The sequence below is a fragment of the Petaurus breviceps genome, unplaced genomic scaffold (assembly GCF_028583685.1).
Source record: "Petaurus breviceps papuanus isolate PSGF00001 unplaced genomic scaffold, PetGlider_PUasm1.0 182, whole genome shotgun sequence".
Lineage (NCBI taxonomy): Eukaryota > Metazoa > Chordata > Mammalia > Diprotodontia > Petauridae > Petaurus > Petaurus breviceps.
The window spans coordinates 1,764,420-1,790,682 of record NW_027185786.1 but is presented as its reverse complement, the minus strand read 5'-3'; the positions used below and the strand labels follow the sequence as shown (position 1 = coordinate 1,790,682).

At 45.9% G+C, this 26,263-nt stretch overlaps 1 protein-coding gene across 2 annotated transcripts in view; it reads left to right on the top strand.

The window, feature by feature from the left end:
- Positions 1 to 4,198: 4,198 nt before the first annotated feature.
- Positions 4,199 to 26,263, top strand: part of NT5DC4 (5'-nucleotidase domain containing 4) — a 28,616-nt gene continuing 6,551 nt past the window's right edge. Inside the window, exons 1-15 of one of the 2 annotated variants that reach the window (XM_069087476.1) lie at positions 4,199 to 4,495; positions 13,278 to 13,351; positions 14,180 to 14,297; positions 15,251 to 15,346; positions 15,554 to 15,645; positions 16,261 to 16,318; positions 17,295 to 17,388; positions 17,655 to 17,708; positions 17,940 to 18,023; positions 19,024 to 19,056; positions 20,480 to 20,587; positions 21,565 to 21,631; positions 22,179 to 22,349; positions 23,787 to 23,838; positions 25,471 to 25,531. In XM_069087476.1, coding sequence (XP_068943577.1) covers positions 13,333 to 13,351; positions 14,180 to 14,297; positions 15,251 to 15,346; positions 15,554 to 15,645; positions 16,261 to 16,318; positions 17,295 to 17,388; positions 17,655 to 17,708; positions 17,940 to 18,023; positions 19,024 to 19,056; positions 20,480 to 20,587; positions 21,565 to 21,631; positions 22,179 to 22,349; positions 23,787 to 23,838; positions 25,471 to 25,531 — 1,107 coding nt within the window. In that variant the 5' untranslated portion in view covers positions 4,199 to 4,495; positions 13,278 to 13,332. Of the gene's footprint in view, positions 4,496 to 10,871; positions 11,009 to 13,277; positions 13,352 to 14,179; positions 14,298 to 15,250; positions 15,347 to 15,553; positions 15,646 to 16,260; positions 16,319 to 17,294; positions 17,389 to 17,654; positions 17,709 to 17,939; positions 18,024 to 19,023; positions 19,057 to 20,479; positions 20,588 to 21,564; positions 21,632 to 22,178; positions 22,350 to 23,786; positions 23,839 to 25,470; positions 25,532 to 26,263 lie in introns of those variants that run through there. The other variant, XM_069087475.1, reaches the window with a different exon arrangement.

The following is a 26,263-nucleotide window of genomic DNA, read 5'->3' as shown; positions in this document are numbered from 1 at the left end:
AATCCTAGTGAGGTTCAGTAAAAAAAATCTTTTGGGGGTAGATTCCCCAGACCCCATTTATCTTGACCCCCCCCCATCCCACTTGGAAGGACTGAGAAAAGGCTAGGCTCCATTTTGGTGCCCCAACCTCAGTCTTCTTCAGATTGAAAATGAAAAAAAACAACTTTTTCTTTAAGAACTCTGATGAATGCAGTGACCAACCATGATTCCAGTACCGAAGGGTGCTACTCCCCTAGAATGATTACCTACTGAAGCGGTGCATTGAACAGAGTGCTGGGGCTGGAGTGAGAGAGTCCTGAGTTCACATCAGGCCTTACTTTCCTCAGCTGTAACATGGGAGTTATAATAGTACCTAACTCACACGATTACTGTGAGGGACAAAGTAGATCATATTTGTAAAGTGCCTGCCTGTCGAAGTAGATGTTTATTCCATCCCTCCTCTTGGTGGTGGACTCAAGGTGAAGAGTGGGTACATTTTCAGATACTGCCAGTTTGTTTTGCTTGACTAGAGATACTTGTTATAAGAATTGTTTTTTCTTAAAAAACAATGACAGAGAGGGGAGGAGAACACGGGAGGACAGAGCACCTGGCAATAGGGGTGCCTTAAGAAAGAAAAAAAAAAAGAGGGTCATTGAAGCAGTTTTTAAAAAATCACAGAAGAGAGCAGGAAGAAGACCAGAAGGAAGCACAGAGAAGTGGGACAGCTTTGAAATCTCATGTTGAGTTTTTTAGGTATTTGTGTAATGGATAGTCTAATAGGGAGGCCCTGCTTCTGGGCAAAGGCAGCTTGTGTTTTTCTACGATCTGGATGAGAATAACCTCTTCTGATTGGCTGTATACCCAGAACAGGATGCCTTTTTAAAAATTGCAAGACTTGACATCTAGTCAGTCCGTGTTCCAGGCCCTGTGCTAAATTCTACAGATACGAAGAAAGGCAAAAAGTCCCTGCCCTCAAGGAGCTCACAATGGAGTGGGGAAGGCAAGATGCAAACATCCGTGCACGAACAAGACATCTAGGGGATAAATAAGAAGTAATCAGCAGAGGGCTGGCCTTGGAATTCAAGGGGATTGGGGAAGAAGATGAGGTTCTAGCTGGGACTCCAAGGAAGCCAGAGAAGCCAGAGGCAGAGGGGAAGAAGAGAATTTCAGGCATGAGGCACAGCCAGTGAAAATGTCTGGAGCCAGGAAATGGAGGGGTCTCCCACCCTACCCCCATTTTAGTACTGTGAAAAGGAGACGCAAGGAGGAATGGGGAGACTTGGCTTAGGAGATCTTGATTCCAGACCTAGCAAAAATGAGCTGTGTGACCTTGAACAAGTAACAAGACCTGTCTCTCTTTCATGTAAGTATTAGGGATTAAACAATCCGACTAAAGCAGTTAATACACAGGTATAAATGGGGTTCAGCTTTCTCATAGGTATTTGCATTTTTAAGGAGGAGCTCTTAATAAAGCTTTAATTAGATCTGTTCTAGGTGCCTTCTTGGCCAGACCCAAAACGAGGGTGGGCCCCCAGAGACTTTATCCTGGTGCTCTTTCGTGGCGGGCATCCTTCCAGCCTGTTTGCCCGCTATGTGATCCAATTTGTCCCTCTCAACAATCGTGTTAGTTAAGTGCTATGATTCCCCCCATTTTATAGTTGAGGAAACTGAGGCAGACAGAGGTCTAATATGAATGCACGACTCTGACTCCAGAGAGCTATGGTAACTCAGGGATCCCACTCTTCCAATGTCATTCCACCACACATCCCTGACACTTGAATTGTCCCCCAGTTCTCTGCTGCTCCCCCTCAGCCATTTGAATTTGCCCCAGGAGTGAGAACTCCAAGGTTCCAACTCTGTCCTTGGCTCTCTACAATCCCAATGGCCTCCCAGGTTACAAGAACTGGATTCAGCACCCTGACACCTCCTTCTGAAAGGCTGCCAGTTGTAGCTCTAAGCCAGGGTGGAAGAAGGTGTGCCAAGGCCAAGAAGTTTTACGTGTCCTTGGCCAGATTCTACCAATGAGTGCCCTTAACCAGCCCATTCCAAATGGTGGCAGAAGCATGGAGCTGTTATCATCCCACATGCCCTTCTGTTTGTTCAGGCTGAGACACAAGGTTAATCAGTCTCCAGATGTGCACCCATGCATCCACAGGCAACCCCCTGACACACAGAGACTTATGATAACCAGGAGGTAGGCATGCTGATAGGCAGACTTGTTTTTGTTTCTTTAGAAATGGGAGGGAGACAGGTCCTATCAGCCTTCATATCCTACCTCCTGCCTCCTACTTTATCCCATTTCCATTTACTGGATATACCTATCCATGGACACTGGCCAGATTGGAATTGAAGGGTTGGCCTGGTCTTTGTCCCATGGAAGAATTCAGGGCTGTGTTTAGGGTGAGGTGGCAGATGACTCTGACTCACCCTCTGGGCTAGGCTGGGTTACAGGGCAAGGCTCTTCCCCTGCCAGTCCCAGTCTTTCCTCCCTGTGCCCTTGGCTCCTTCTCCAGGACTGTGTCACAGGGCAAAGCTCTTTCTGTATCCTCATTTTCCCTAGTCCCAATCTTTCCTCCCTATCTCCCTTGGGTCCTCTCCCAAGTCTGAGTTTAATTCTTTGTGACACTATTATAGGAAGCTGGAGAGCCTCCATAGGATGGTTGCCATGATATTGACCATCTTGGAGGAATCCAAAGGACCATCATAGCTGCAAGGGACCTTTGAGGCCATCTAGTCCACTCTTCATTTTTCCAGATGGGGAAGCTGAGGCTCAAAGAGGTTAATTGTCTTGTCTGGGATCGCACAGGGATTTTCAGAATCTGACTAAAATCCAGACCTTCCTAATGATGAGGGTGGCACTCTGTCTACTCAGCTATGTTGCCTCTGGGGATATTTAGTCTGGTGAAAAGAGAAAGGTGGGGGTTGAGACGGGCATGTTAAGATAGCTATTCTCAAGGAGTGGAAGGGAGATTATATTTGTTTTGTTTGTCCCCCCAGAGGACAGCATAAAGAGTAATAGGTGTGAGGATAGAGACGCAGATTATTTCAACGTGATGTCAGAAAAATGTCCTTGTAATTAGAGTTATCCGGAGCAAAGGGGCTGCCTTGGGAGGTGGTGGGTTTGGCCTTCTTGAGCAAAGACTGGATGTCCACCTGGGAATATTACAGGGGAGCTTTGGGGCTGGGTACCTTGCAGGCTGAATAGACAGTAAATGACATTCTAAAGTTTGAAATGCACTTTATATCCCTGATCTCATAGCACCCTGTGAAATAGCTACCACCACTCTTACCGCCATTTGACAGATGAAGAAACTGATCCCCAAAGAGATGAAGGGACTGACCTGTGATCACATGGCTAGTGAGTGACAGAGGGAAGATTTGAACCTGGCTCCAAGCCCAGCACACTGCCCACTTGGCCATAGCCACCCTTTCTAGCCCTGATTCTTTGACTCCCCCTAGGTATCCCAAGATTCCATCTGCTGTGTCAGGTGAGTTGAGAGGCCAGATGTGGACCCTAACCTTTAAGGGCTTACAACCTCACCCCTGTTCCAAAGGTGCCGTTTTTTACTCCAGAGGGATGGACATGGGGAGCCAGACCAATGGGTGAGCAAAAAGCTGAGATCGCTTATTCTGTTCTTCCATCTGTCTAGCTCCTTGGGTGACTCTGGGCTCATCCCTGCCTTGCCCTTCCCTTGAAGTCAGAGGCTAGACCAGGTCTGGAGATGGAGGCATTCCTTTGGGGAGAGGCATCTTGACCTCTCAGATGGGCCCAGCAGGAGTAAAGCTCTGGTTACTCATGGGGCCATGCAGAGGGTGCCCAGAGCACTGGTCTTAGAGGAAAGAAGACCTGCCTCAGATGCTTACCAGCTGATTATGTAAGCCCCTCTCAACCTCCGTTTCCTCACCTGTAAAATGAGGCTAATAGTAGCATCTGCTTCATAAGACTGTCATCACCCTTCCTCAAACTTTGAAGAGGTTATCCATGCAAGATGTAAACTTTACATAGCATTAACATGGGTCTCTATGTAGTTTTAGAATACATATTTTTGTATCTGACTTCTTATGGAGATGAGAAAGGAAGAGAGATAGCTTGGAGAAGTGGGTAGAGTGCTGGGTGTGGAGACAGGAAGGACTGGCTTTGAATCCAGGCCGTAATTTTACTAGCCATGTGATCATGGACAAGTCACTTAACCTGGCTGAGCATCAGTGTTCTCATCTGTAGAATGGGATCATAGCTGAACTGGAGGGACTGGCCTATAAGGGCCTGGTCTATGGAGCAAACACAATATTCTCTGCCCATTGCTGTTTCACAGGGAGACTTTGTGAGCCTGCTTTCAGAACCGCAGGAGGAAAGGGCCCTTTCCCTCCCTGTTTCAGAACAGGTACAGGTAGTCTCTGATGGTTTCCTGTTGGCTTACTGAGCTAATGAAAGGTCCTTAAATTGGCCGTGGAGATGGAACTGAGTGTACAAATGCTGGTTACCCTGAGAACTCTCTCTTCCCTGGAGGCAAGTAAGGTAAGAATACTGCTTACTGCCTTATTTTTCCACTTGACCTGCTAGGTGGCCTTGAATGCGTGGGGCCTCTCTTTTCTTTCTGTTATGTTTATTCTTTGTCCGATCTTAGGGGAATGAATATTGGAGGAGGAATGGGTCAGTTGTGACCTTGTGAGCTTATAAAGGTCAGGAGAACCATCAGAGTTCCCCTCAGGGATCAGAGCTTGTAGAGGACAGTGAGGACCCAGGCCTGAGGAGTGACCTGCTTGACCCAACCCAGCATGAATTGGCACAACAGCCAAACCACCTTGTCACACTCAGAAGAAACTTGGTGGGGAGAATGTTTTGTAGCAACCACTTTGTATTCAATTTTATTTATTTATTTTTCTCAATTAACATGTAAACCAAAATTTTTAGCGTTTGTTTTAAAAAATTTTGAGTTCCATATTCACTCCCTCCTTTCCTCTCCTCTCCCCTTCTTGAGAAGGCAAGCAGTTTGATACAGATTATACATATGCAGTCTTGTAAAACATTTCCGCATTAGCCATGTTGCAAAAGAAAATCCAAACAAAAAATTCTCAAGACTAAAAAGTAAAGAAAAGTGTTCTCCAATCTGGCATTCAGATCCCATCAGTTTTTTTCTCTGGAGGTGGATAACATTTTTCCTAAGCCCTTTAGAATTCTCTTGGATGATTATATTGCAGAGAATAGCTAAGTTATTCAGTTGATCATTATACAATGTTGCTGTTACTGTACAATGTTGCTATACAATGTTCTCCCGGTTCTACTTATTTCACTTTGCATCAGTTCATGTCTTCCCAGGTTTTTCTGCAAGCATCCTGCTCCTCATTTCTTATGTAACACAATAGTATTCCATCACAATTATGTACTACAACTTATTCAGTTATTCCCCAATTGATGAGCTCCCCCTCAGTTTCCGATTCTTTGCCATCATGAAAAGAGCTGCTATACATATTTTTGTACATGTAAGTTCTTTTCCTTTTTTTTTTTTTTTAAATCTCTTTGAGATACAACTTGCCGGGTTCAAGGAGTATGCACAGTTTTATAGTTCTCAGGCATTGTTCCAAATTGCTCTCCTGGATGGTTAGCCCATTCTCCCCAGAGGATAAGGTGGCAAGAGGAGAGTGCGCTCCGAGTTTGAGAGATTGTTACATTTGGGTTCTTACTATACATTTTTATACTATACATTCTTTATATTATGCTAATTGATGTTAATTGGTTCAATGATATTGGAGAGATAGTAATTGGGTAAATGATATGAGAGAACACTCTGGATGGGCGTTTACCAGTGATAGTATTAAAAAAGAAAACCCTAAAGCTCACTCCAAGATAAGGAGTGGAAATGTCCTTGAGTTCTTGAAGGGTATGCCACAGAGAGCAATCTGTAACCTATCCTACCAAACTGGAAAAGTTTTGAGTGTTCATCTAGCGATGTCTGTTTTGTGCAGAACGGTTTAGCTGAGATGCTCGTTCCCATACTGTGACAAGGTGACAGATGAATTTTTCATCCAGAGCAATTCATGGAGCAAACTTTAACTTCCATCTTCTCTTATGTATCTTGTATGTACCTATTACATGGAGTCCTCCCCATTAGGATGTAAGTTCCTTAAGCAGTAATCATAAAAACAATTTGATTAAGAAATAGAGAAGTCTACTAGTGGAATGATTAGGTACAGAATCAAATAAGCACAGTAACCTAGGGTTGAATAAATCCAAAGATCCAAGTTATTGGGGAAAGGACTTACTATCAACAAAAATTGTTGGAAAAACTAGAAAGCAGTCTGGCAGAAACAAAGTATAGAACAGGGGTGGGGAACCTACAGGTTGGAGGCCACATGGGGCCTGATATAGACCAACATCTCACACTCTGAAGAAGATAATCTCCAAATGCTTACATGACTTAATCATGTCACCTATCTTGCAGGGTTGCTGTGAGGGACAAATGAGATAATATTTGTTAAGAGCTCTTAGCACAATGTCTGGCACATGGTACATGTTAGATAAATGCTTATTTTCTTCTCTCCTCCTCCCCCCATAAAGCATAACATCATAAGCAAATTAGAGGAAGAAGGAAGAAATTACCTGCCAGATCTATGGATAGATGACCAAAGTTCTTGACCAAACCAGAAATAAAGAGATTCACAGGAATTACAATGGACAACTTTGATTATATAACATTAAAGATATTTAAAAAACCAAAAACAATGCAGGTAAAATTAGAAGAGAAGCAGGTAGATGGGGAAAAATCTTTACAGCAAGTCTCATTTCTAAGATATACAGGGAATTGATTCAAATGTATGAGACAAAGAGCCATTCTCTAATTGATAAATGGCCAAAGGGTATGCACAGCTAAGTTTCAGAGGAAGAAATCCAAGCCCTATGAAAAAAATGTTCTAAATCACCACTAATAATTAGAAAAAAAGCAAATCAAAACAACCATGAGTTTCTACCTCATACCCATTAGATGGGTAAAAGTGGGGGAAAAAAAAAGAGAGAATGACAAATGCTAGAGAGGCTGTGGGAAAGCACTCACATTAATTAATGCCCTGCTGGTGGAGCTTTGAAAGGGGCTGGCCATTCCAGAAATAATTTGGAGCTATTTCCAGAACATAGTCAAACTGTGCATATGCTTTGACCCAGCTATGCTACTACTAGGCCTGTAACCCTGAAGGAAATTAAAGAAAGAGGAAAAGTGGGGAAGGTGGAAAAGGGATAAGCATTTATTAAGTACCTGCTATTTACTAGGCACTGTTCTAAGTGCTTTACAATTATTATGTCTTTAGACCCTCACAATGACCAGGGGATATAGATAACTATTATTATCTCCATTTTACAATTGAGGAAACTCAGGCCAACAGAAGTTAAATGACTTGTCCAAGATCATGCAGCTGATAAGTGTCTGAGTTCAGATTTGAACTCAGATCTTCCCGCCTTTAGGTCTGACCCTCTATTCACTGCACTACCCAGTTGCCCCTATGTGCTTGTAGTACTCATATGGACAACAATATTTATAGAAGCTCTTTTTGTGGTGTCAGAGAACTGGAAATGTAGAGAGGTGCCTGTCAAGTGGGAAATGGTATATGAATGTGACAGAATGTTATTGTGACGACTGATGCCTAGTAAAGCAACAAGAGCCAGAAAAATAATTTATACAGTAACAGAGACATTGCAAAGGCAAATAACTGTGAAAGAGAAGGACTCCGCTCAACACAATGACCAAGCAGGATTCCAGGAGACTCATGGTAAAGCATGATACCAACCTCCTGATAGAAGGGCGAAGGACTTAGAGTGTATATTTTTCGTGTATTTTTTGGACATGACCGATGAGGGAATTTGCTTTACTTGACTATACATATTTTGGGGTAGCTAAATGGTATGACAGATAGATTGTTGAGCCTAGTGTCAGGAAACCTCATCTGCCTGAGTTCAAATCTGGTGCCAGACACTTATTAGCTGTGTGACCCTGGGCAAGTCACTTAACCCTGTTAGCTTTAGTTTCCTCATCTGTAAAATGAGCTGGAGAAGGAAATGGCAAAACCTCTCCAGTATCTTTGCTAAGAAAATCCCAAATGGGGTCCTGAAGAGTTGGACTTGACTGAATCTACTGAACAACAACAAATTCCTAACTCCAGACCCAGCACTCTAACCATACCCAGAAAAATAATTCCAGAGCTTCTGGGTCTAAGGAAAAAATACCACAAGCAAGAAGCGGATTACATACCATGGAACCATGGTCAGGATCACTCAAGATTATAGAACAAACACAAGCAAAGTAAGGAAAAAGAGAAAAGATAAATAACTACAAGCAATAGTAACTTATCCTACAAAACTCAGCATCATTTTAGAGGGACAGGGCTCACTCTACCTGTATTGTACGGTAATGGTAACACAACCAAAAAATAACAGGTGCCACTAAACTGTACATTGATGTAGAAAACCACTTATTAACGTTGTCTGTGTTCTGATATATTTTTATTTATTTTGTTAAATATTTCCCAATTATATTTTAATCTAGTTTGGGTCCCACTCAGGACTGTTGCTGACTGCAGTGCCACTTATGGGAGGTATATTTGATACCTCTGGGGTAGTAGGATCCCTCTCCCTTGGGAATATGGGGGATTGGAGCCCATATCCACCAGTGTGTTATAGATGCCAGAGACCTGCCAGAGGAAAAGACAGAAATAATGAAGCTGTAAGCTGAGTAAAGATTGAGAATGGGTGTGGAAGGAGGCAGATAGCATATGGCAGCTCTTAAGAAAAGAGAATGTTATAAAAAACCAAACCAAAAAGCATGGAAAAGAGAACATAGCCCCTGAATCTGACTTCTCTGATCAACAGCTTAATGAGCCACATAGGGTGTGATAAGACGATGTATTTCACCAGTCTGTGATTTTGATATTTGGGGGGAAGGAAGAATGAACAGTAACTGTCCTCTGTCAATGACTTCTGCTAGCATTCTTTCCTTTGTGAAAAGCAAATGTATGAATTTAACCATTAATGGGCACGGGCTGGTAGCTGCTACTGGGTATGAAAATGACAGATCCTTTACCTCAGCAATGTGCCAGCCTTGACAGTTTTTACTATTGTCTTTAGTTAAAATTTCTTGCAGTAAAGATATTCTATACTATAATAGGGGGTGGGGAGAGCAATGTTTCCTTTTGGGTCATGAGAAGTGGGAAAGGAGATAAGCATCTTAATGAGAAATGAGACACAAGCTATAGTTTTGGACATTTTCCTGTATTTCCAGATGGGGGCAAAGTAATGAGCCAATTGTGACAAATTTATGAAATCTTGGATGAGAATGAGATTATATTTTAAATCTCAGAATAGACAGAACTGAGTGGAACTCAGTCCAAGTTGGGGGAGGCAGGTGCATGTTGTAGTTAGGACAAATTCCCAAGATCTTACATTTAAAGTTGGAAGGCACCTCAGAGGCCATCTAATCTAACCCCTCATTTTTCAGATGAGGAAACTGAGGCTGAAGTTGGTGAAGTGAATTGCCAGTAGTCACACAAGGTAAAAAGTGTCAGAGCTGGGATTCAAAATGAAGTCCCTTGATGCCAAATCCAGTGCATTTTCTCCTTTATAAATTCAACTTCTTTTCAGTTCTAACATCAGTCTCTTACCCTTGGGGTTACTTATACAATGAGGACCAGTGCATGCTCAGACTGCATCAGAATGTTTGAGTAATGCAAATTCATTGCTTGTAAAATTCTGGGGAACTTGCTTCTGGGATAATCATGACAACATGTAATGGGAAGTTCCGTGGAGGGACTTTGGAGCATGCACAGACAAATGTAACATGCAGATGTAACAGATCCCTTAACATTTGTTTAGGATAACTCGGGCTTTTATTCTTCTGTTTAGCTAATCAGTTTTGACCCCTTCATTCCTTCATAGCATCCAGTGAGAGACAACGGAGGCAGACTTCTCTCCTTTGAGGTCCCGGGGCCCTATGAATACAGTCCTATTTTTGCCTACCTCAGCACTTGTTCCTCCTCATTTTAAATGAAGGGATTGGAACCTCTGATCTTATGAGTTTTGAAAGGTCAGTAAAGTGAGCATCTCATCATCCTGGTAGCTAGGTTTTGTAGCAAGCCTAGTATTGATGCCTCAGAGAACAAGGAGTGACCTTCGGCATCCAGAGTTCAGGGTAGTTGAGAAGGAGATTTATTTGTCAGTCATTCCACATCTGGACTTTGAACTTGGTGGGACCAATGTTATACAGCATCTGAACCAAGTTTGAGCCCATTCTCCCTAGAGAGGGCAGTGTAGGAGGGCCTGTACCACTAATTATATCAGGGAAAATGTTTGTATTTTGGTTCTTGTTACATCTTGAATAGTCTCTTTTTAAAAAAGCTAATTGGTGTAAAGTTATAAAATAGAACTGGGAGCCTACTGGCACCTAACTAAGGGGAGAGGGAAGAGCATAACGGGTCAGGGTTCAGGTCAATGGCATTGGAGAAGAGGTATCCTCAAACCTCTCAGGGAACCCCTAAACCCCTGAGGGGTGATATAGGTTAGCTCCCTGGGATCTGGGATAGTGGGCCAGAGCATTCTCACTGTACTTCCATAGTTTGAACTGGGGACCAAATTTAACCCTTGAAGCAATGATCCTACAAGATAGTATCTTATAAGGGTATCTTCTACTTTTGGGGATCTCAGTTGCAATTTCACTAAAATATGGTGCCCAGAACTGAACAAAATACTCTAGATATATTCTGAAAGAAAATGACTCTTTCGCTGAGAGGCAGAAAGGTGGGGGTGGGGTGGGGGGCATTGGGGAAGATGGGAGAGATTGGGTGTGGCCTTCTGGGTCAGTATTGTCCAGAGTTTCTGATGAGGGGCTGACAAGCTGTGCCCTGCTGATAGTGTGGAGGTAGCAGGCAGAGAAGACGGTCAACTCTTGCTTTAGCTCTGGGTAGGAATGGCCACTTTGAACCAGGGAGAGCTTGATCTAGAGCCTGGAAGCCTGGTGTCTTCCTGGGGGCTGAAGAAAGACTATAACCAGCGGTGAGATGATGGTCATGTGGGTTTAAGGTTGGGACTGAGGGAGGGAAGCAAATACCTTCTACTTGACAATGCTACTCTTTGGCTTCTCCTCACACATACTGAATAGGACACACACACATCCCTCTTACATCTACATGTACCTAGGTGAGGTCACACTTTCACATACAGATGCACATGCGTGTTTCCATCATGCCACCTCACCTATAACACATGAACATAACAATACCTTGGTAACACACATTTACAGACACTGACATATCCTAAGGGCTACACACCAGAATTTTACACTAACAGGGCCCTAGCAATAGGTACGACTACATCTGGAAATATGGTAACTGAGGATAGAAAAGGGGCTTCTAGAGGGGACCCACACATCAAAGTCTTCATAGAGGTGAGAGGGGCCATAGAAAGCTCTTGATTTTATGAGAGGAACTCTTCAATGCAATCAGTCAAAACACATTCATTCCTTCAGTCAGAGAACTTACATTCTCTTAGGAAAGATAATAAGTGTGTGTGATAGGGGCTGAGGGTATTAGAGTGGGCACCTGGGATAGACTACAGTAAAAGTCGCTTGGGGCCAAAACACCAGCACAAAACTATAAAGGAGAAAGCCAGAAATTGTAAAAGAGTGCTTCTAAAAAGGGTGGGAAGTTTGAAGGTCTCAGAGCTGGCTGAAGATGCCGTAAAGGGCAAGCATTTGTATGCGTTGCCTTCATCCTTCAGGGCTCCAGGAAAGGAGGCTGAGAAGTGAAACTGACGAAGTTGAAACAGATCACCCTTAGGTTTTAGTGAAGTGATTCACCCAGGGAAGGGGCTTTTGAGGCTGGAAAGTAGCTCTCCTATTTGACACATCTTTCCACATTTAAAAGCCCCTGAACTCCGATTCTCCAGTGTTGCCCTAAGGGTGATTAGTTGTAATTTTTGTGTTTTGCCTCTCTTGCTCTTTGGGGAACCTTGAGGGGCAAAGGGATAAGTATATTCTATGCACTAAAGACGAGTCCTTTGGCTTGTTGGTCTTTTTATAAGCAATTGAGATACCCGAAGCCTCTCACCCTTTCTAGGCTGGAGAATGCTACTGTAGATTTTTAAACCTTTTATATACCAATGTCTGTCTTTTTGCAGTCCTTTAGCTTTTGCTGAAGTCTCTTGCTGGACACCTCCTTTTACAAAAATGTAGATAGATAAAATGCGCAATACATAAATATAAGATGATTTGGGGTAGGAGGAGGCAGTAGCACTTAAGGGATGAGGGAGGGCCTCTAACTGAATTTTGGAAAGGAGGGATTCTAAGGAGGCCAGCTTGGTGGTGCAGTGCCTAGAGGTCTGTGCCTGGAGTCCTGACTTATGTCTTTGAGCTCAAACCTGGCTTCAGATGCTTACTAGCTGTGGGACCCCTGGCTAGTCTCTTAACGGTATTTGCCTTAGTTTTCTTATCTGTGAAATGAGCTGGAGAAGGAAATGGCAAATCACTCCAGTATCTTTGCCAAGAAAATCCCAAATAGGGTCATGAAGAATAGGACATGATTGAACAGCAAGGATTCTAAGGGGTGGAGGTGAGGAAGAAATGTGTTCAAGGGGAAGGGAGAGGCTGTGCAAACGGAGATGGCAGATGGAATGTCATTTATACGGAAGGAAATAAACATTTACTAAGTGCTTACTATAAGCCAGGCACTGTGCTAAGCCTTTTACAATCATCTCACATTCACAATAACCTGGGAAGGTAGGAACCATTATTATTCTCATTTTATAGTTAAGGAAACTAAGGCAGACCTGTTCAGGGTCATGCAGTCTGAGGCTGGATTCGAACTTGGATCTTCCATACTTACAAAGTTTGGATTCAGTCAAAAGGCTGCACTTGAGGACCTAGAGGGTAGCCTCGAGTGAGGCCACAGGGTCCCCACCACTGCTCTAGATCTAGCAGTTTATCTGTGGTGCCATCTAGTTATAGGAAATAGGCCATTTTGGCTGGACTGTAGAATTCATGAACTGTGGGGAATGTATATAATAACCCTAACAAAGGAAAGTAAGAAAGAAGGCTGGCTTAGCCTCCAGCCTCCCTGAAGATGACACACACTCCCCTGCTTCCTCCCACCCAATGTCCTGGCTTCCCTTTCACATACACCCTTGTATACCCAAGCACCAGTGCTCTGCTCCCCCAGTGTTCCTGACTCATCTTTGGAGAGAGTGGGATACAGGGAGGAAGTCACTGAGGGGAGAGCTGGGCTAGTTAGTGGCAGCTGGACACCCACACACTTCCTCCTTCCCCTAGGGTATTTGTGAACCGCAGCCTGGCCCTGGGAAAGATCAGATGTTTTGGATTCGACATGGACTACACTCTGGCTGGTAGGAGGAAATTAGGACTGGGCACTGGGGAGAGGTCATGGCTTTAGAGGGGCAAGGGACCTTGGAAGCTATCTAGTCCAATGCTTTTGTTTTATAGATGAGGAAATGGAGACTTAGAAAAGTTAAAATTATCCTTGCAGGAAATGGTAGTGCCAGAATTTGAATCTAGGTCCTCTGACTCTCAATCTAGGTTTTTTCCAGCTGTTCCCTTTCTTATTCCTATCCCCCTCCCCCCCTTCCACTCTGTAGATGCTCAATAAACATTTATTAAATGAATGAAATAATCAAGGCATCACCTCTTGGCCACAGGTAGTGAAGAAAGCGGTGTGGTCCATTGGACAGAAACCTGCTCTTAGAGCTAGTTCAAACTCGACCCTCCCTGAGGGAGTTTCCTCATCTAGGACTTCCCTACACTAATGATATCACAGGTCTAGTCCCTATCCCTATGCAAAAACGGAATTAATTATATCAGCTACCAGTCAGGTGGAGGAGTGAGTCTCATGTGTGTGATCTGGGAACCAGTCATTTAACACAGCTCTGCCATCTTGAGGGATTAGAGATAGAAATTCAGGCATAGAGAGAAATGACACAAAGAAATTTCATCTGTAAGCCTCACCAAGTGAGCCAGTAAGGTCTGGTCGAATGGTCAGTCAGTCAGCTAGCACTTACTAAATCCCTACTACATGCTAGCAGGGTCAGCGCCCCCCCCTCCCCCAAGGCCACGAACTTGGCTTCAGCTTGGCCAAGGGGGTGGGGTGGGGTGGGGAATGTGAGGAGGGGACAGGTTTTCCCGGACCAGCATGGCTCCTTCCATCTTTTCTCTTCTAGTGTACAAATCTCCTGATTATGAGGCTCTGGCATTTGAGCTACTTCTGGAAAGGCTGGTGTGCGTCGGCTACCCCCATGAGATCCTCCGCTATGTCTATGACCCTTCCTACCCCACCAGGTACTGTTCTTCCCTGGTTTCAGGGCCCTTTCCTCCATCCCAAGTTCTGATCCTGGGCTGGGACTCACAACTCCGCCTAGGGGAGGCTCAGGGAGGGGCAAAGAGGTTAGTAAGGGAGCAAGAAGGGGGAAGGGGGAAGGGGAGGGTGGCTACGTGGCTCAGTGAATAGAGCACTGGCCCCTGGAGTCAGGCCTCAGACACTTAACACAAAACTAGCTGTGTGACCTTGGGCAAGTCATTTAACCCTAATTGCCCTACCTTCCCCCCTCCAAAAAGCGGACAAAAGAGAGAAGGGAGAAGGACTGTGGTTTGGGGGAGGAAAAGAGGGAAGAGAATAGGGACTAGGAGTATAGGGAAAGGGACTATGTTTGTAGGAAGTCGGTAAGGCACTGCTTTTGGGGAAGGAGGGACGGGGCATGGATTTGGGAGAGAGGCATAGAGAAAGATTGGAGTATCTGGTGAAACAGTGGTTTTGGGGGAAGAGGGCACAAGTCTGGGGGATGAAGAGAGACACTGGATTTGGGGGAGGATAGTCTGGGTTTTAGGGAGGAAGCACTGGATTTGAGGGATGGAGAGAGACAAAGGCTTGGTGAAGGAGGAGCTGGGTTTGGGAGAATGAAAAGAACAATGAGTTTGCAAGAAGAGACATTGAGTTTAGGGGATGGAGAGGGACCATGGATCGGGAAGGGGAGGAGGGGTTGGATTTGGGGATGGAGAGGGACAACCATGCATTCCGAAGGGAGGGAAGGACAGTGGAGGAAGAAGGGGGGAATCAGGGAGTTGAGCTGGCCTCGGAGGAAGCAGCCGAGACGTCTACCTTTGCTCCCAGGCCAGCTTCTCCATGACCTCATCCTCTCCTCTTAGGACTGGAGTATTTGTCTGTATCAGGCCCTGTCCTTTCTTTTCCTTTCCTCCTTCTCCTCATTCTCCATCCCTTTTCTTTGTCCTGGCAGGGGCCTAGTGTTTGATGTACTCTACGGCAACCTGTTGAAGGTGGACACCCATGGAAATGTGTTGCTGGCTACTCATGGCTTCTCTTTCCTCACTGAGTATGTGCTGGGTGGTGCCTGTGCGTCCCTCACAATTTAGGGATGAAGACAAGATGTGGACTGAGGGGAGCGGGGATCCTAGGATGATTGATAGCGAGGGGGATCATATTTTCTCTCTATGCCGAGGAGTGGAGAGGACAGTTAGGGTCGGGGAGAGCTGCTCCCCTATTCCCTCTTCCAATTCCCTCACTCCCACCCCCACCCCAGGGCTGAAATCTGGAGTTTTTACCCCAGCAAGTTCATTCATCGGGACGACATGCAAAGATTCCACATTCTCAATACTCTCTTTAACCTTCCAGGTGAGTGGGAACAGGAACAAGTTAATAAGTCAGTCAACAAGCTTGTTACTAAGCCAGTCACCATGTTAGACCCTAGACATATCCAAAGTGAAAAATGCAATAGGCTTTACTTTCAAGGAGTTCAGAGGAGAGGTATTTGGGAGAGTCAGATGAGAAGCGGGAGGGAAAATCAGAGCAGTGAGGATGATCAAGAGGAAAAAGAGGGGTCGAGAAAGAGCTGGGGAATCAGGAGAGAGGGAGATGAGAAGCCAGAGGAGGAAGCTGAGAGTGGGAGAAGCTAGGGGATTCAGAGGGGTCACTCCAGGAGGACACAGATGAAAGGGGGGAGGGAGAGTGAAGAAAATGAAGATTCAGTCATTCAGCAAGCAGCTATTAAACACTTACTGTATGCAGAGCACAGAGGGAAGATCTGAGTGATGCAAGCATGTGAATTTAAGGTCGGGTGGTTTACGGGCTTCCTGTTTTCTTCTGCTTCCGAGATATCTGTTCTTCTCTCTGACCTAAGCTGGGGCCTGCCTCATCTCTCCCAGGTGGGAGTGTGGGGCTCTGCTCCACGGAGGACTGAGGGGCAGGTTCCCAGGTACGACTGATTCCTCTCCACTCTGCTCTCTGCAGAAACCTACCTGTATGCCTGCCTTGTGGACTTTTTCACTAACTGCTCCAGATACATTAAGTGAGTCTCAAAACCCCTAATCTGGCTTTTGCCTTTAGGCCTCAAATCAGATCACTGAGTGACAGATCTCTGGGTCTTGTACCTGATCAGCTCTCAACCCTGTTCCCTCTGTGGGGCACCTGGCGTGTGGCCCTCAGTAATGTCTCTAGTCACAGGCATGGTGACTTCGAGGATAACCCACAGGGTGTAGCCTGCAGTGTGACCCATGATGCAATCCATACTGTAACTGGCTGTTGTTCAGCTATGCCTGACTCCTGTGGCCCCATTTGGGGTTTTCTTGGCAGAAATGATTGGAATGATTTGTCATTTCCCTCTCCAGCTCACTTTACAGATCAGGAAACTGAGGCAAACAGGGTTAAGTGACTTGCTCAGGGTCACAAAGCTAGTGAGACCAAATTTGAACTCAGGTTTTCCTGACTCCAGGCTCATCTTTAATCCTGTAATCCACAGTATAGCTCCCTTCATTGTGGTGGGCAGACCCCTTTCCCTCTCTCATCTTTCTAGAGGAAATTGGAGGCTTCCTCATTTCCCCAGACACTCTCTTGTATCCTCATTAAAGTCAATAGTATCATAACTCTAGAAAACTGGGCTGGAGCCTCTGATCCCATCTCCAGAATGTGTAAGAGACAGGGCTTGAACCCAAGTTTTAGGGCCATAGATCGTTGATCAGAGGCCATCTAGTCTAACCCCTTCATTTTACAAATGGGAAAACTGAGACCCATGGAGATTGTGACTTGTCCAAGGTCATGTAGTTAAGTCTAACTGAAGAAATATTTATTAGGTGCTTACCTGGTGCCCATCATTGTACTAAGTGTTGGGGATACAAATAAAAGGAAGGCAGTTCCTGCCCTCAAGGAGCTTACATTTGAATAAGGAAGGCAACAAGTAAAAGCATTAGACTCCAGAGTCAGCACTCTTTCCCCTGGAGCATGTGATTGGTCTTTCACCTTGTCTTCCTTTTCCCTGGTTTTCCTAGCTGTGACACAGGCTACCAGCATGGGAACCTCTTCATGTCTTTCCGCAGCCTCTTCCAGGATGTGTCTGAGGCCATGGACAACGTCCACCTGTCGGTGAGCAGCCCCTGCACCCCTCTCACCCACCTCCCAGCTCTGCCTTCCCTTCCCCTAACCTTGGATTTTTCCCACATTTCTGAGAACTCAGAGCATCCCTTTTCCTTTTAAGCGTTCTCTACTAGGTCCCTCCCTATCCAACATCTCTTCTGAAGAAGAGCCTAGCCTGGGTTCTCTTACCCTGCCTCATTTCCCATGGCCTTCCTTCCTCTGCCACCCTTTGTCATCCCTCCTTTCCTATTCGCATCTTCATTCCCCTTTGTCAGGGCTGCCTCAAGGAGAAGACCTTGGAGAACTTGGAGAAATATGTGGAGAAGGACGTGAGTATTGTCTCCCCTGTGCTTGCTTTTCTGGAGGTGGAGGGTGGGATAGAGGAGGACTCTTGGTCTTCAAGTTCAAGACTGCGCACACCCGAGGGCGTTCGGCGCTGGCGTATCAACCCTGTGGTCAGATCCTTTTACTGAGGAGGCCCTCGGTCTGCTGGTGGGGGCTCAGGGAGAATCGGAAAACCTTGTCACCTTATCCTCTACACTCCACCACCTCTGCCCTAGGCCTGCATTCCTCTTCTACTGGGAAAGATGAAGGAAGTTGGGAAAGTGTTTCTGGCCACCAACAGCAACTACAACTACACCAATGTGAGTGTTGGCTGCTGTGGGGGATGGGGAGCATGGCCGGCCTCAGCCTGCCTGACTCTGCAGCCCCATTTGTGTGGGGAGCACTGCGGGTAGAGCTCTGGATATGGAGTCAGCAAGACTGGAATTCCAATCCTGTCCCAGACTCTTGCTAGCTATGGGACTCTGGGGAAATTATGTAATTGCTTTCAGCCTTAATTTACTTATCTATGGAGATAATAATAGCATGTATTTAAAAGAGGATCAAATGGGATAATATGTGTAAAGTGATCTGCAAAATACCCTGGGCCTCAGTTTCCTCATATTGTAAAATGAGGCCCCCAAGGTCCTTTCAAACTCTAGATCAATGAGGTTATGATTCTAAACACTGGACTGAAGCTCTTCCTCCTGACCCATGCTGGGGCAGGCAAGTGTCTAAGAGTTGGTAGCGATCTGTATTGGCCAATGTGGTTTCCTCTCTGGGAATTCCTTAAACCAATGAGATCTTGGATCTGGCCCAAAAAGAAATCCTAGTTCTGTTTTGCTGTGTCTGCTTCTGTGACCATGATACCCCATGGTATGCCACTGGTTATTAGCATCTCTCCTGAGGAGGCTTACAACCAACCATATTAGCCATGGATGAGCCACTGGGAATGGCGTGTGATTATGTCTGTGTGGGGAGGCATGTGGGTGTATGTATCCCCAGGAGGGGAAGAAGACCTTGGTTGGGGTAGGAATAGTGGGGAGATAGTTTGGCAGAAAGGCTACTGGAGTAGGGGTTGGGGGTGATGAGATATGAGTGGTAGTCCTGGCTGTGTGACCTTGGGATTTCATTCCCTTTTCTTTGAGGGGCCTAGATTAAGATGGGCTCTTTTAAGCCTAAAAGAAGTACTTTCCTGGTGGGGTCTAAGGTTCCTAAGGAGGAACACCGCAGCATTGGGCAGTAGTACTTGTGGGCTTATGATACCTGTAGACTCCCTGGTTTGACCCCTGGCACCCTCACCTTGCCTCCTGTCCCCTCCAGGCAATCATGACCTATCTGTTTGACTGTGGTCAGGTGAGTATTTTATGCTTTCCTGGGGTGGGGCTAGGGCTTGTTGGGTGTGTGTGTGTGTGTGTGTGTGTGTGTGTGTGTGTGTGTAGGTGGGAGGTAGGCTGGGGAATTTGGGCTTAGTCCTTTCAAACTCTAGGTCAATGAGGTTATGATTCTAAACACTTTCTCCCCAACCCCTCTGGTTGTTCCCTATTTCCAGTTCTCCTGGCTAGGAAGACTGAGAAGGTGTGAATGCTGTTATCTTGTGGTGGGGGCAGCCAAGGGTGAGCAGCCTGGAGAAGAAGGACAGGGTGTGAAAGGGGCAATGATATGTATGATCACTGCCTATTGAGTCAGAGGTCCAAGTTCAAATTTTAACCCTAGCCCTAAATGCCTCTGACTCCAATCCTAAATATGTATGCCTCTACCCTAACTTGTGTGACCTTGGGTTAATCCTTGACCTCTGTGGGCCCAAATTTTCTCCTATGTAAAATGAGGGATATTAGATTAGCTGGTATCTGAGGTCCTTTTGGGTTCTAGAGATAGGACCCTTTCCTACTCCCTCTCTGCCAGGCCATGAGGAAGAAGCCTGGTGGGGGAATGGCCCATAATTGCTACCTTGTAAAGGGATTAAAGCATAGATGAGGCTTTTCTAGTGGCAAACTCCAAATCTAGGGGTGCCATGATACCATAAACCCTAGCAGAGGGGGCAGGGAGGAGGACTGTCTTCCTGACTTCCTCCCAGGCTGGCTAAGCGTGGACATCTGAAAACTGGTGGGAGAGTCTGTGAATGACCTTGTGCCTATGGGTGCGTGACTGACTGTTTAACTGGGTGTGTCTATGTGATTGTACATGTGAGGGAGAGTGACAAAGACATAACAACACATTCTAGACCATCCAGAGAAGCCTGGGGCTAGAGCTAGAAGGGGCCTCAGAAACCTAGATCTCATCCAATCCTTCCCTCCCCCCCAAGTCCCCTTGTGAAGATGAGGAAACTGAGGCCTATGGAGGTAAATGGCTTTGCTCCAGAGCAGGCATTGACCTTAGAGATAACCTAGTTCGACCTCCTTATCTCACAGATAAAGACACTGAGGCCCAGAAAAGGTCGCTTCATAGTGCAGGTGGATGAGATAGCCAAGGTTTGAACCCAGGATCCACTGTACCACCTAGCCACTCTGTGCTTCTGTTTCCTGATCTAAAAATGAGAATGCTAACACTCCAGACACCTACATCATAGGATGGTTGTAAGGGAGCAACTTAGGTGTTAGCACTGAGTTCATAGGCTTCACTACGAGAATTAATGCTGGGACTCATGGACATGGGCTAGTATCAGAATCTTGGAACTGAATTGAAATTGTGTGTGTGTGTGTGTGTGTGTGTGTGTGTGTGTGTGTGTGTGTTTCTGGGCTCTCTGAATCTGGGTTCCCAGTATTGCCCCTTTATGTAGGTGGAAGCTTTGACTCGGCCCTGGCAATCCTATTTTGACCTGATTGTGGTGGACACACAGAAACCACGTTTCTTTGCAGAGGGGACTGTGCTGAGACAGGTCAACACGGTAATGAAGAGGGAAGAGGGGAGTCTGCTGAGGTGGGTGGGGGGAGACTGTCTCTGCTCACTGCAGCCCTTGAATCAGGTAATTAGGATGGCCATACTTTCTGAGAGCGCCTCGGTTCAGCGCTGGAGATCCCCAGCGCTGCTGAGGTCTAATTTATTCCTCTAGCACGGTGTTTTGGGTGGCGCTAAGAAACTGGAATCCTCCAATGTCTCCATCTTCTCTCCAGGGCCCCTAGCTAAGTCTACCTTAATTCTCTCTTTCTTTTTTTTTCCTTTAAATTATTTTTTTTTCAACTAGCAAATATTTATTTTCTCTCCCTCTCACTTTTCCATACTTCCTGTTGAGGGGGAAAAAGTGAAAAACAAAACTTTCATAATAAATATGCATAATCAAGCAAAACAAATTCCTACCTTGGCCATGAACACATATGTATGTCTCATTCTGCACCCTGAGTTCACTGCTTCTCTGCTGGAGGTAGCTAGCAAGTTTCATCATTGGTCCTCTGGGATTGTGATTGGTCATTGACTTGATCAGAGTTCTTAAGTCCTTCAAAGTTGTTTGTTGTACGATGGTGTTGTTAGTGTATAAATTATTTCCCTGGTTTTGCTTGTTCTTCTGAGTCATTTCATGCAAGTCTTCCCGGGTTTCTCTAAAACTTTCTTTCATCATTTTTTTTCTTTTGGGAGGGGGGAAGGCCAGGTAATTGGGGTTAAGCAACTTGCCCAAGGTCACACGGCTAGTAAGTGTTAAGTGTCTGAGGCCACATTTGAACTCAGGTCCTCCTGATTCCAGGGCCAGTGTAGCCGCCCCCATCATTTCTTATAACACAAGTTCCTGTTACATTCATATCTTTGCTTTCAGATTTACCCTATCAACATCATCTCTTACTTGGAAAAAAAAAGGTTTTCTCTTTTCCTCAGGGCTTGGGGCTCCTGTGTCTAGTGACCACTTTGCTTCCACCTTCCAATCTCTACTAGGACACAGGAAAGCTGCGAATTGGCACCTACACTGGACCCCACCAACACTGTGCTGTCTACTCTGGAGGTCAGAGCTCCCTTATTCCCCAATTTGGACACTGTCCCATGGTTTCTCCTTGCATTCTTTTTTTTTTTTTCTAAGCAATCGGGGTTAAGTAACTTGCTCAAGGTTACACGGCCAGTTATTTCTGGGTGTGGCGCTGAGTATCTGAGCCCGGATTTGATCCAGGTCATCCCGACACTGGAGCTGGTGCTCCTACTCGATGAGCCACCTGGCCACCCCTAAGCAATTGGGGTTAAGTAACTTGCTCAAGGTTACACGGCCAGGTGTTTCTGGGTGGGTGCTAAGTGTCTGAGCCGGGATTTGATCTCCAGGTCTTCTCAACACTGGAGCTGGTGCTCTTACTCGCTGTGCTACCTAGCTGCCCCTCTCCTTGCATTCTTTTGACTGGAGACACCCATCTCTTCAGACCACCTATTCAGGGAACTTAGTACTACGAGAAATTCCCATATATTACAGGGGACTAACTATCCCTTTGCAACTACATCAGCCCCAGGGGAGAAGGGTACTAAGGGGAGGGATGGTGACCTCTACTTCTTCTTTTGGGAACCAGGGTCATCGGATATCGTATGTGAACTTCTTGGAGTAAGGGGGAAAGACATCCTGTACATTGGGGACCACATCTTTGGGGACATCCTGAAGTCTAAGAAGCGCCAGGGATGGCGTACCTTCCTTGTGGTGCCTGAGCTGGCCCGGGAGTTGACTGTCTGGACCCAGGAGAATGGTGGGCATAACTGGAGAAGGAAGGTGGGGAGGAGTGAGTACTAGGAAGAGGAGCTCTTAGCATTATTGGATAGGGTGGAGGCTAGGTGTCATCTCAGCAGAGAAGCCCCAGGAGTTTGCTAGAGGAGGCTGAGGGCAGACTGCTGAGGTCAGGGACAGTATGGCAAAGGGCTCATTGCTTTTTTTCCCCATGTGCACCTGAAGGGCTGAGTTGGCCATACCTGTAGGGAAGGACCAGGGTGCTCTTAAGGGCTGAATTTCTGATTCTCCCTAGTGCCATTTTAAGAAGGAGAAAGGTGAGGAATTGAACACCATGCTAAATAAATTTTTAATGGTATTGATATCTACTGTTTTTTCATTGCTTTCTTTTCTCAGTATGTCTCTCCCTATCCTCAACTCCTAGAGTTCATCCCTCAAACTAGAGTGTAACCCCCCCCTCGTAGGGGCTACAGATAGATGTCAAGAAGGTTATGAACTCGGATCAGAAAAGTTACAACTCATCTTTATTTTCACTAAACTCTCATTGAAATCTGGCATTTCCTTCAATTATGTGAAGCATTATCCTGAGAAAGGCCCCATAGCCTCACCATGCTTCCAAAGGGGTCCAAACTACAGAGAGGGTGCAGAACTCTTGCTTTAAGCTAAAGAATAAAAAAGGAAAAAGAAACAGTTCAGCAAAACGAATTAGCACATCAGCTCAATGAGATGGGCCAAATTTCATCCCTTCTAATGTCAAATATATCATCCTAGGGTCTTCACATTTACATTGACTACTGCCCCAAGGCAGTGAGCTATAGGAGGGGCAGGGCTTAGATGGCAGATTGTCTGAAAAAGATCTGGGGTACTTAGTGGACTACAAGCTTTTTAGGAACTGAAAATGTGTTATTCGAGAAAGCTGATGAGATCTTGGTTTACATTAGAGGCATAACTTCTAGGCACAAGGGGGTAATATTTGTACAGTACTAGAGTGTCCTGTCTATAGAACCACCCTTTAAGAAGGATGTTGATGAGCTGTCAGGCATCGAGAGGAGGGCAGCCTGGGAAGCGAAGGGCCAGGAGTCAATGACACATGAGGACTGATGGAAGAAACGTGGAATGGATAGGAGAGTGAGGGCAGGAGAAGTGGTTAGAAGCATGAGTTGCCTTGGGAAGTAGTGAGTCTCCTCTTCCCTAGAGGTCTTTGAGCAAAGGCTAATGGGATATACACAGGATAGGTTGTGGTAGGGATTCTCTTTCAGATATGTGTTGGATCAGACATGAGACGGCTGCTGAGGTCTCTCCCAACTCTCAGATTCATGATTTGGTCTTCTCCTGAAAGCAGAGCTGATCTGAGGGTCAAGGTGGTCACGACAGCAGCAGCAGCAGGAGGAGGAGAGGGGACTCTGGGGGGCAGTTGGGAGCCTCAGCTAACCCATGCTGATTCCTTGTTATTTCTCAGAGCTGTTTGAGGAGCTGCAGGAGCTGGAGGTGTCTCTGGCAGAGCTGTACCAGTGAGTGAGCCCCAGGGTGGGGGGAGGGAGATAGATTGGAAGGGGAGGAGAGAAGAACGGGCTGAGAAGAAGATTAAAGGGGTTGAATGTCCCGGGGATGCCCTGCCTTGCCCTGATACTGTCACTACTCATGTCCAATCTTAGGAAGACATAGATAGCAGTGTGTGTGTGTGTGTGTGTGTGTGTGTGTGTGTATGTGTGTGTGTGTTTGAGAGAGACAGAAAGGGAGAAAGAGGAGAGATAGACAGAGAGGCATAAAGAGACAGAGAGAGAAAGAGAGAAGAAAGGAGAGAGATAGAAAAAAGGAGGAGACAGATACAGAAACAGATGGAGACAGAGAGACAGGGAGAAAGAGAAGAAGAAGAAGGAGAAGAAGAAGAAGAGAAAGAGAACAGAGACAGAGAAACAGAGATAGAGGCAGAAAGACAAAACACAGAGAAGGACAGAGACACACACAGATACATAAGCACACACACTGGAGATTCTACAGTATGATCTCTCAGGAGCTGGGACCCAGGAGGACCAGGCCTTAGCCAAAGCCTCCAACTTCCAGATTGCCTGGGAGGAAAAAGTACTTCTAGGGAGCCAATTGATGCTCTAGATGACTAGTTCTGAATCTGGAGCCCTCTGGCAGTCTGGCAAACCCCATGGAATCTCAGAATCATTCACAAAACACATGGGGTGGTACAAAGAAAACCAATTCCATTGACATGCAGATCAATCTCCAGATATTGAAAAAGCAAGTTCACGGACCCCAGCCGGAGGATCCCTGCTCTGGCTCGAAGCCTTGGGCCTCTAAGATCATGGTGCTGGGGCTCCAACGCCAGTCAGGCCAATCCCTTCATTATACAGAGGGTAGGACAGGAGATTAAGGGTGCATGGTAGGAGAGGTCCTTAGAACATATAACATCAGCTGGCTGGCAAATGGTATCTGCTCTTCAATTTAGAAATGTAGAGAAGAGATTCTTAAGCAGGGGTCAGTGAGCTTGAATGGGAAAAAATGACGTCTTTATTTTCAATGACCTCCAACTGAGATTTAGTATTTCCCTTAATTATGACTTGAAAACAAAAAACAACCCAATGTTGTTCTGAGAAGGGGCCCGTGGGTTTCAGCAGATTACCAAATGGGTCCATGATGTAAGAAAGGTTAAGAGCTCCTGTCTTAGAACATAGAGCATTGGGAAGGTGTGTGCCCACCAGGTCACACAGGCACTTGTATCAGAGGTGAGGCTTTCACTTAGGTCTTCCTGGTTCAAAGGGCTGCTCTCTCTACTGCACTAAACAGTCTCTTTGGACAGACACAGGCAATAATGATAAGAACTGATATTTTTATAGCACTCTCATGCTGGAGAAACCTTTTACCTATAGTATCTTATTTGGGCCCCACAACAGTGCTGGGATGGAGGTATTTCTGGTGGTAGCCCCAATTTACAGACAAGGAAACTGAGTTTCAGAATATTAAAGTGCAAATACATAGCCCACACAAGAATTCATCCATATATATGTAATTATATGGGGGCAGAGGGATGGGGAGGTGCTTTCAGGGGCCATACAAACAGCTGCTTGGCAGCCCCTTTGGGGGCAGTGGTCTCTGAGAACCTTCCTTGGTCACTGGCCTTCTTTCCTGCTCAGGCACATGGACAGGAGGAGTTGTGGGCAAGAGGACATCAGCTCCACCAAGAGAGAGATTCAGGTAACAGTTTGGGCAGGTAGGGTGAGTGTGTGTGTGTGTGTGTGTGTGTGTGTGTGTGTGTGTGTGTGTGTGTGTGTGTGTGTGTGTGTGTGTGTGTGTGTGTGTGTGTGTGTGTGTGTGTGTGTGTGTGTGTGTGTGTGTGTGTGTGTGTGTGGGGGGGGGGGGGGGGGGGGGGGGGTGTGTGGGTGGGGGGGGGGGGGGGGGGGGGGGGGGGGGGGGGGGGGCAGGAGAGCTGACTTTTCCCTAAGCTTCCACTTTTTGCACTGGGGCAGGGGACAGTGCTGAAGAGCCAGGCCTTCCAAGACTGGTCATTAAATGAGGCTGCTGTCTGCACTCCTTGCTTATCAGTACCCCCTGCTGGTTCAGTAGTCAAATAGCTTGGAGCTTCAGCCTGGCCAGAAGGTCTCATGGGTTCTTAAGATTGAGACCTGGAAGGCTGAGAGGCCACCCAGTCTCCCCTCCCAAATCCAGTGCACTTTCTGCTCTGCCCCAGGTCCCAGCCTGGGATTCAGGGCCCTCCACCAAGTATGGGAAAGGAGGATTTGGGGCCCAGTCTAGCTTCCCAACAGGCTTGGTACAGAAGTAAGAGCTGGCATTTATATAGGCTTTAAGATTTGTGAACTACTTGATGTAGTTCATTTGAGAGGTAGTGAGTAAGTATACATCTAGCACCTATCTATCTATCATCTATCTATCTATCTATCTATCTATCTATCTATCTATCTATCTATC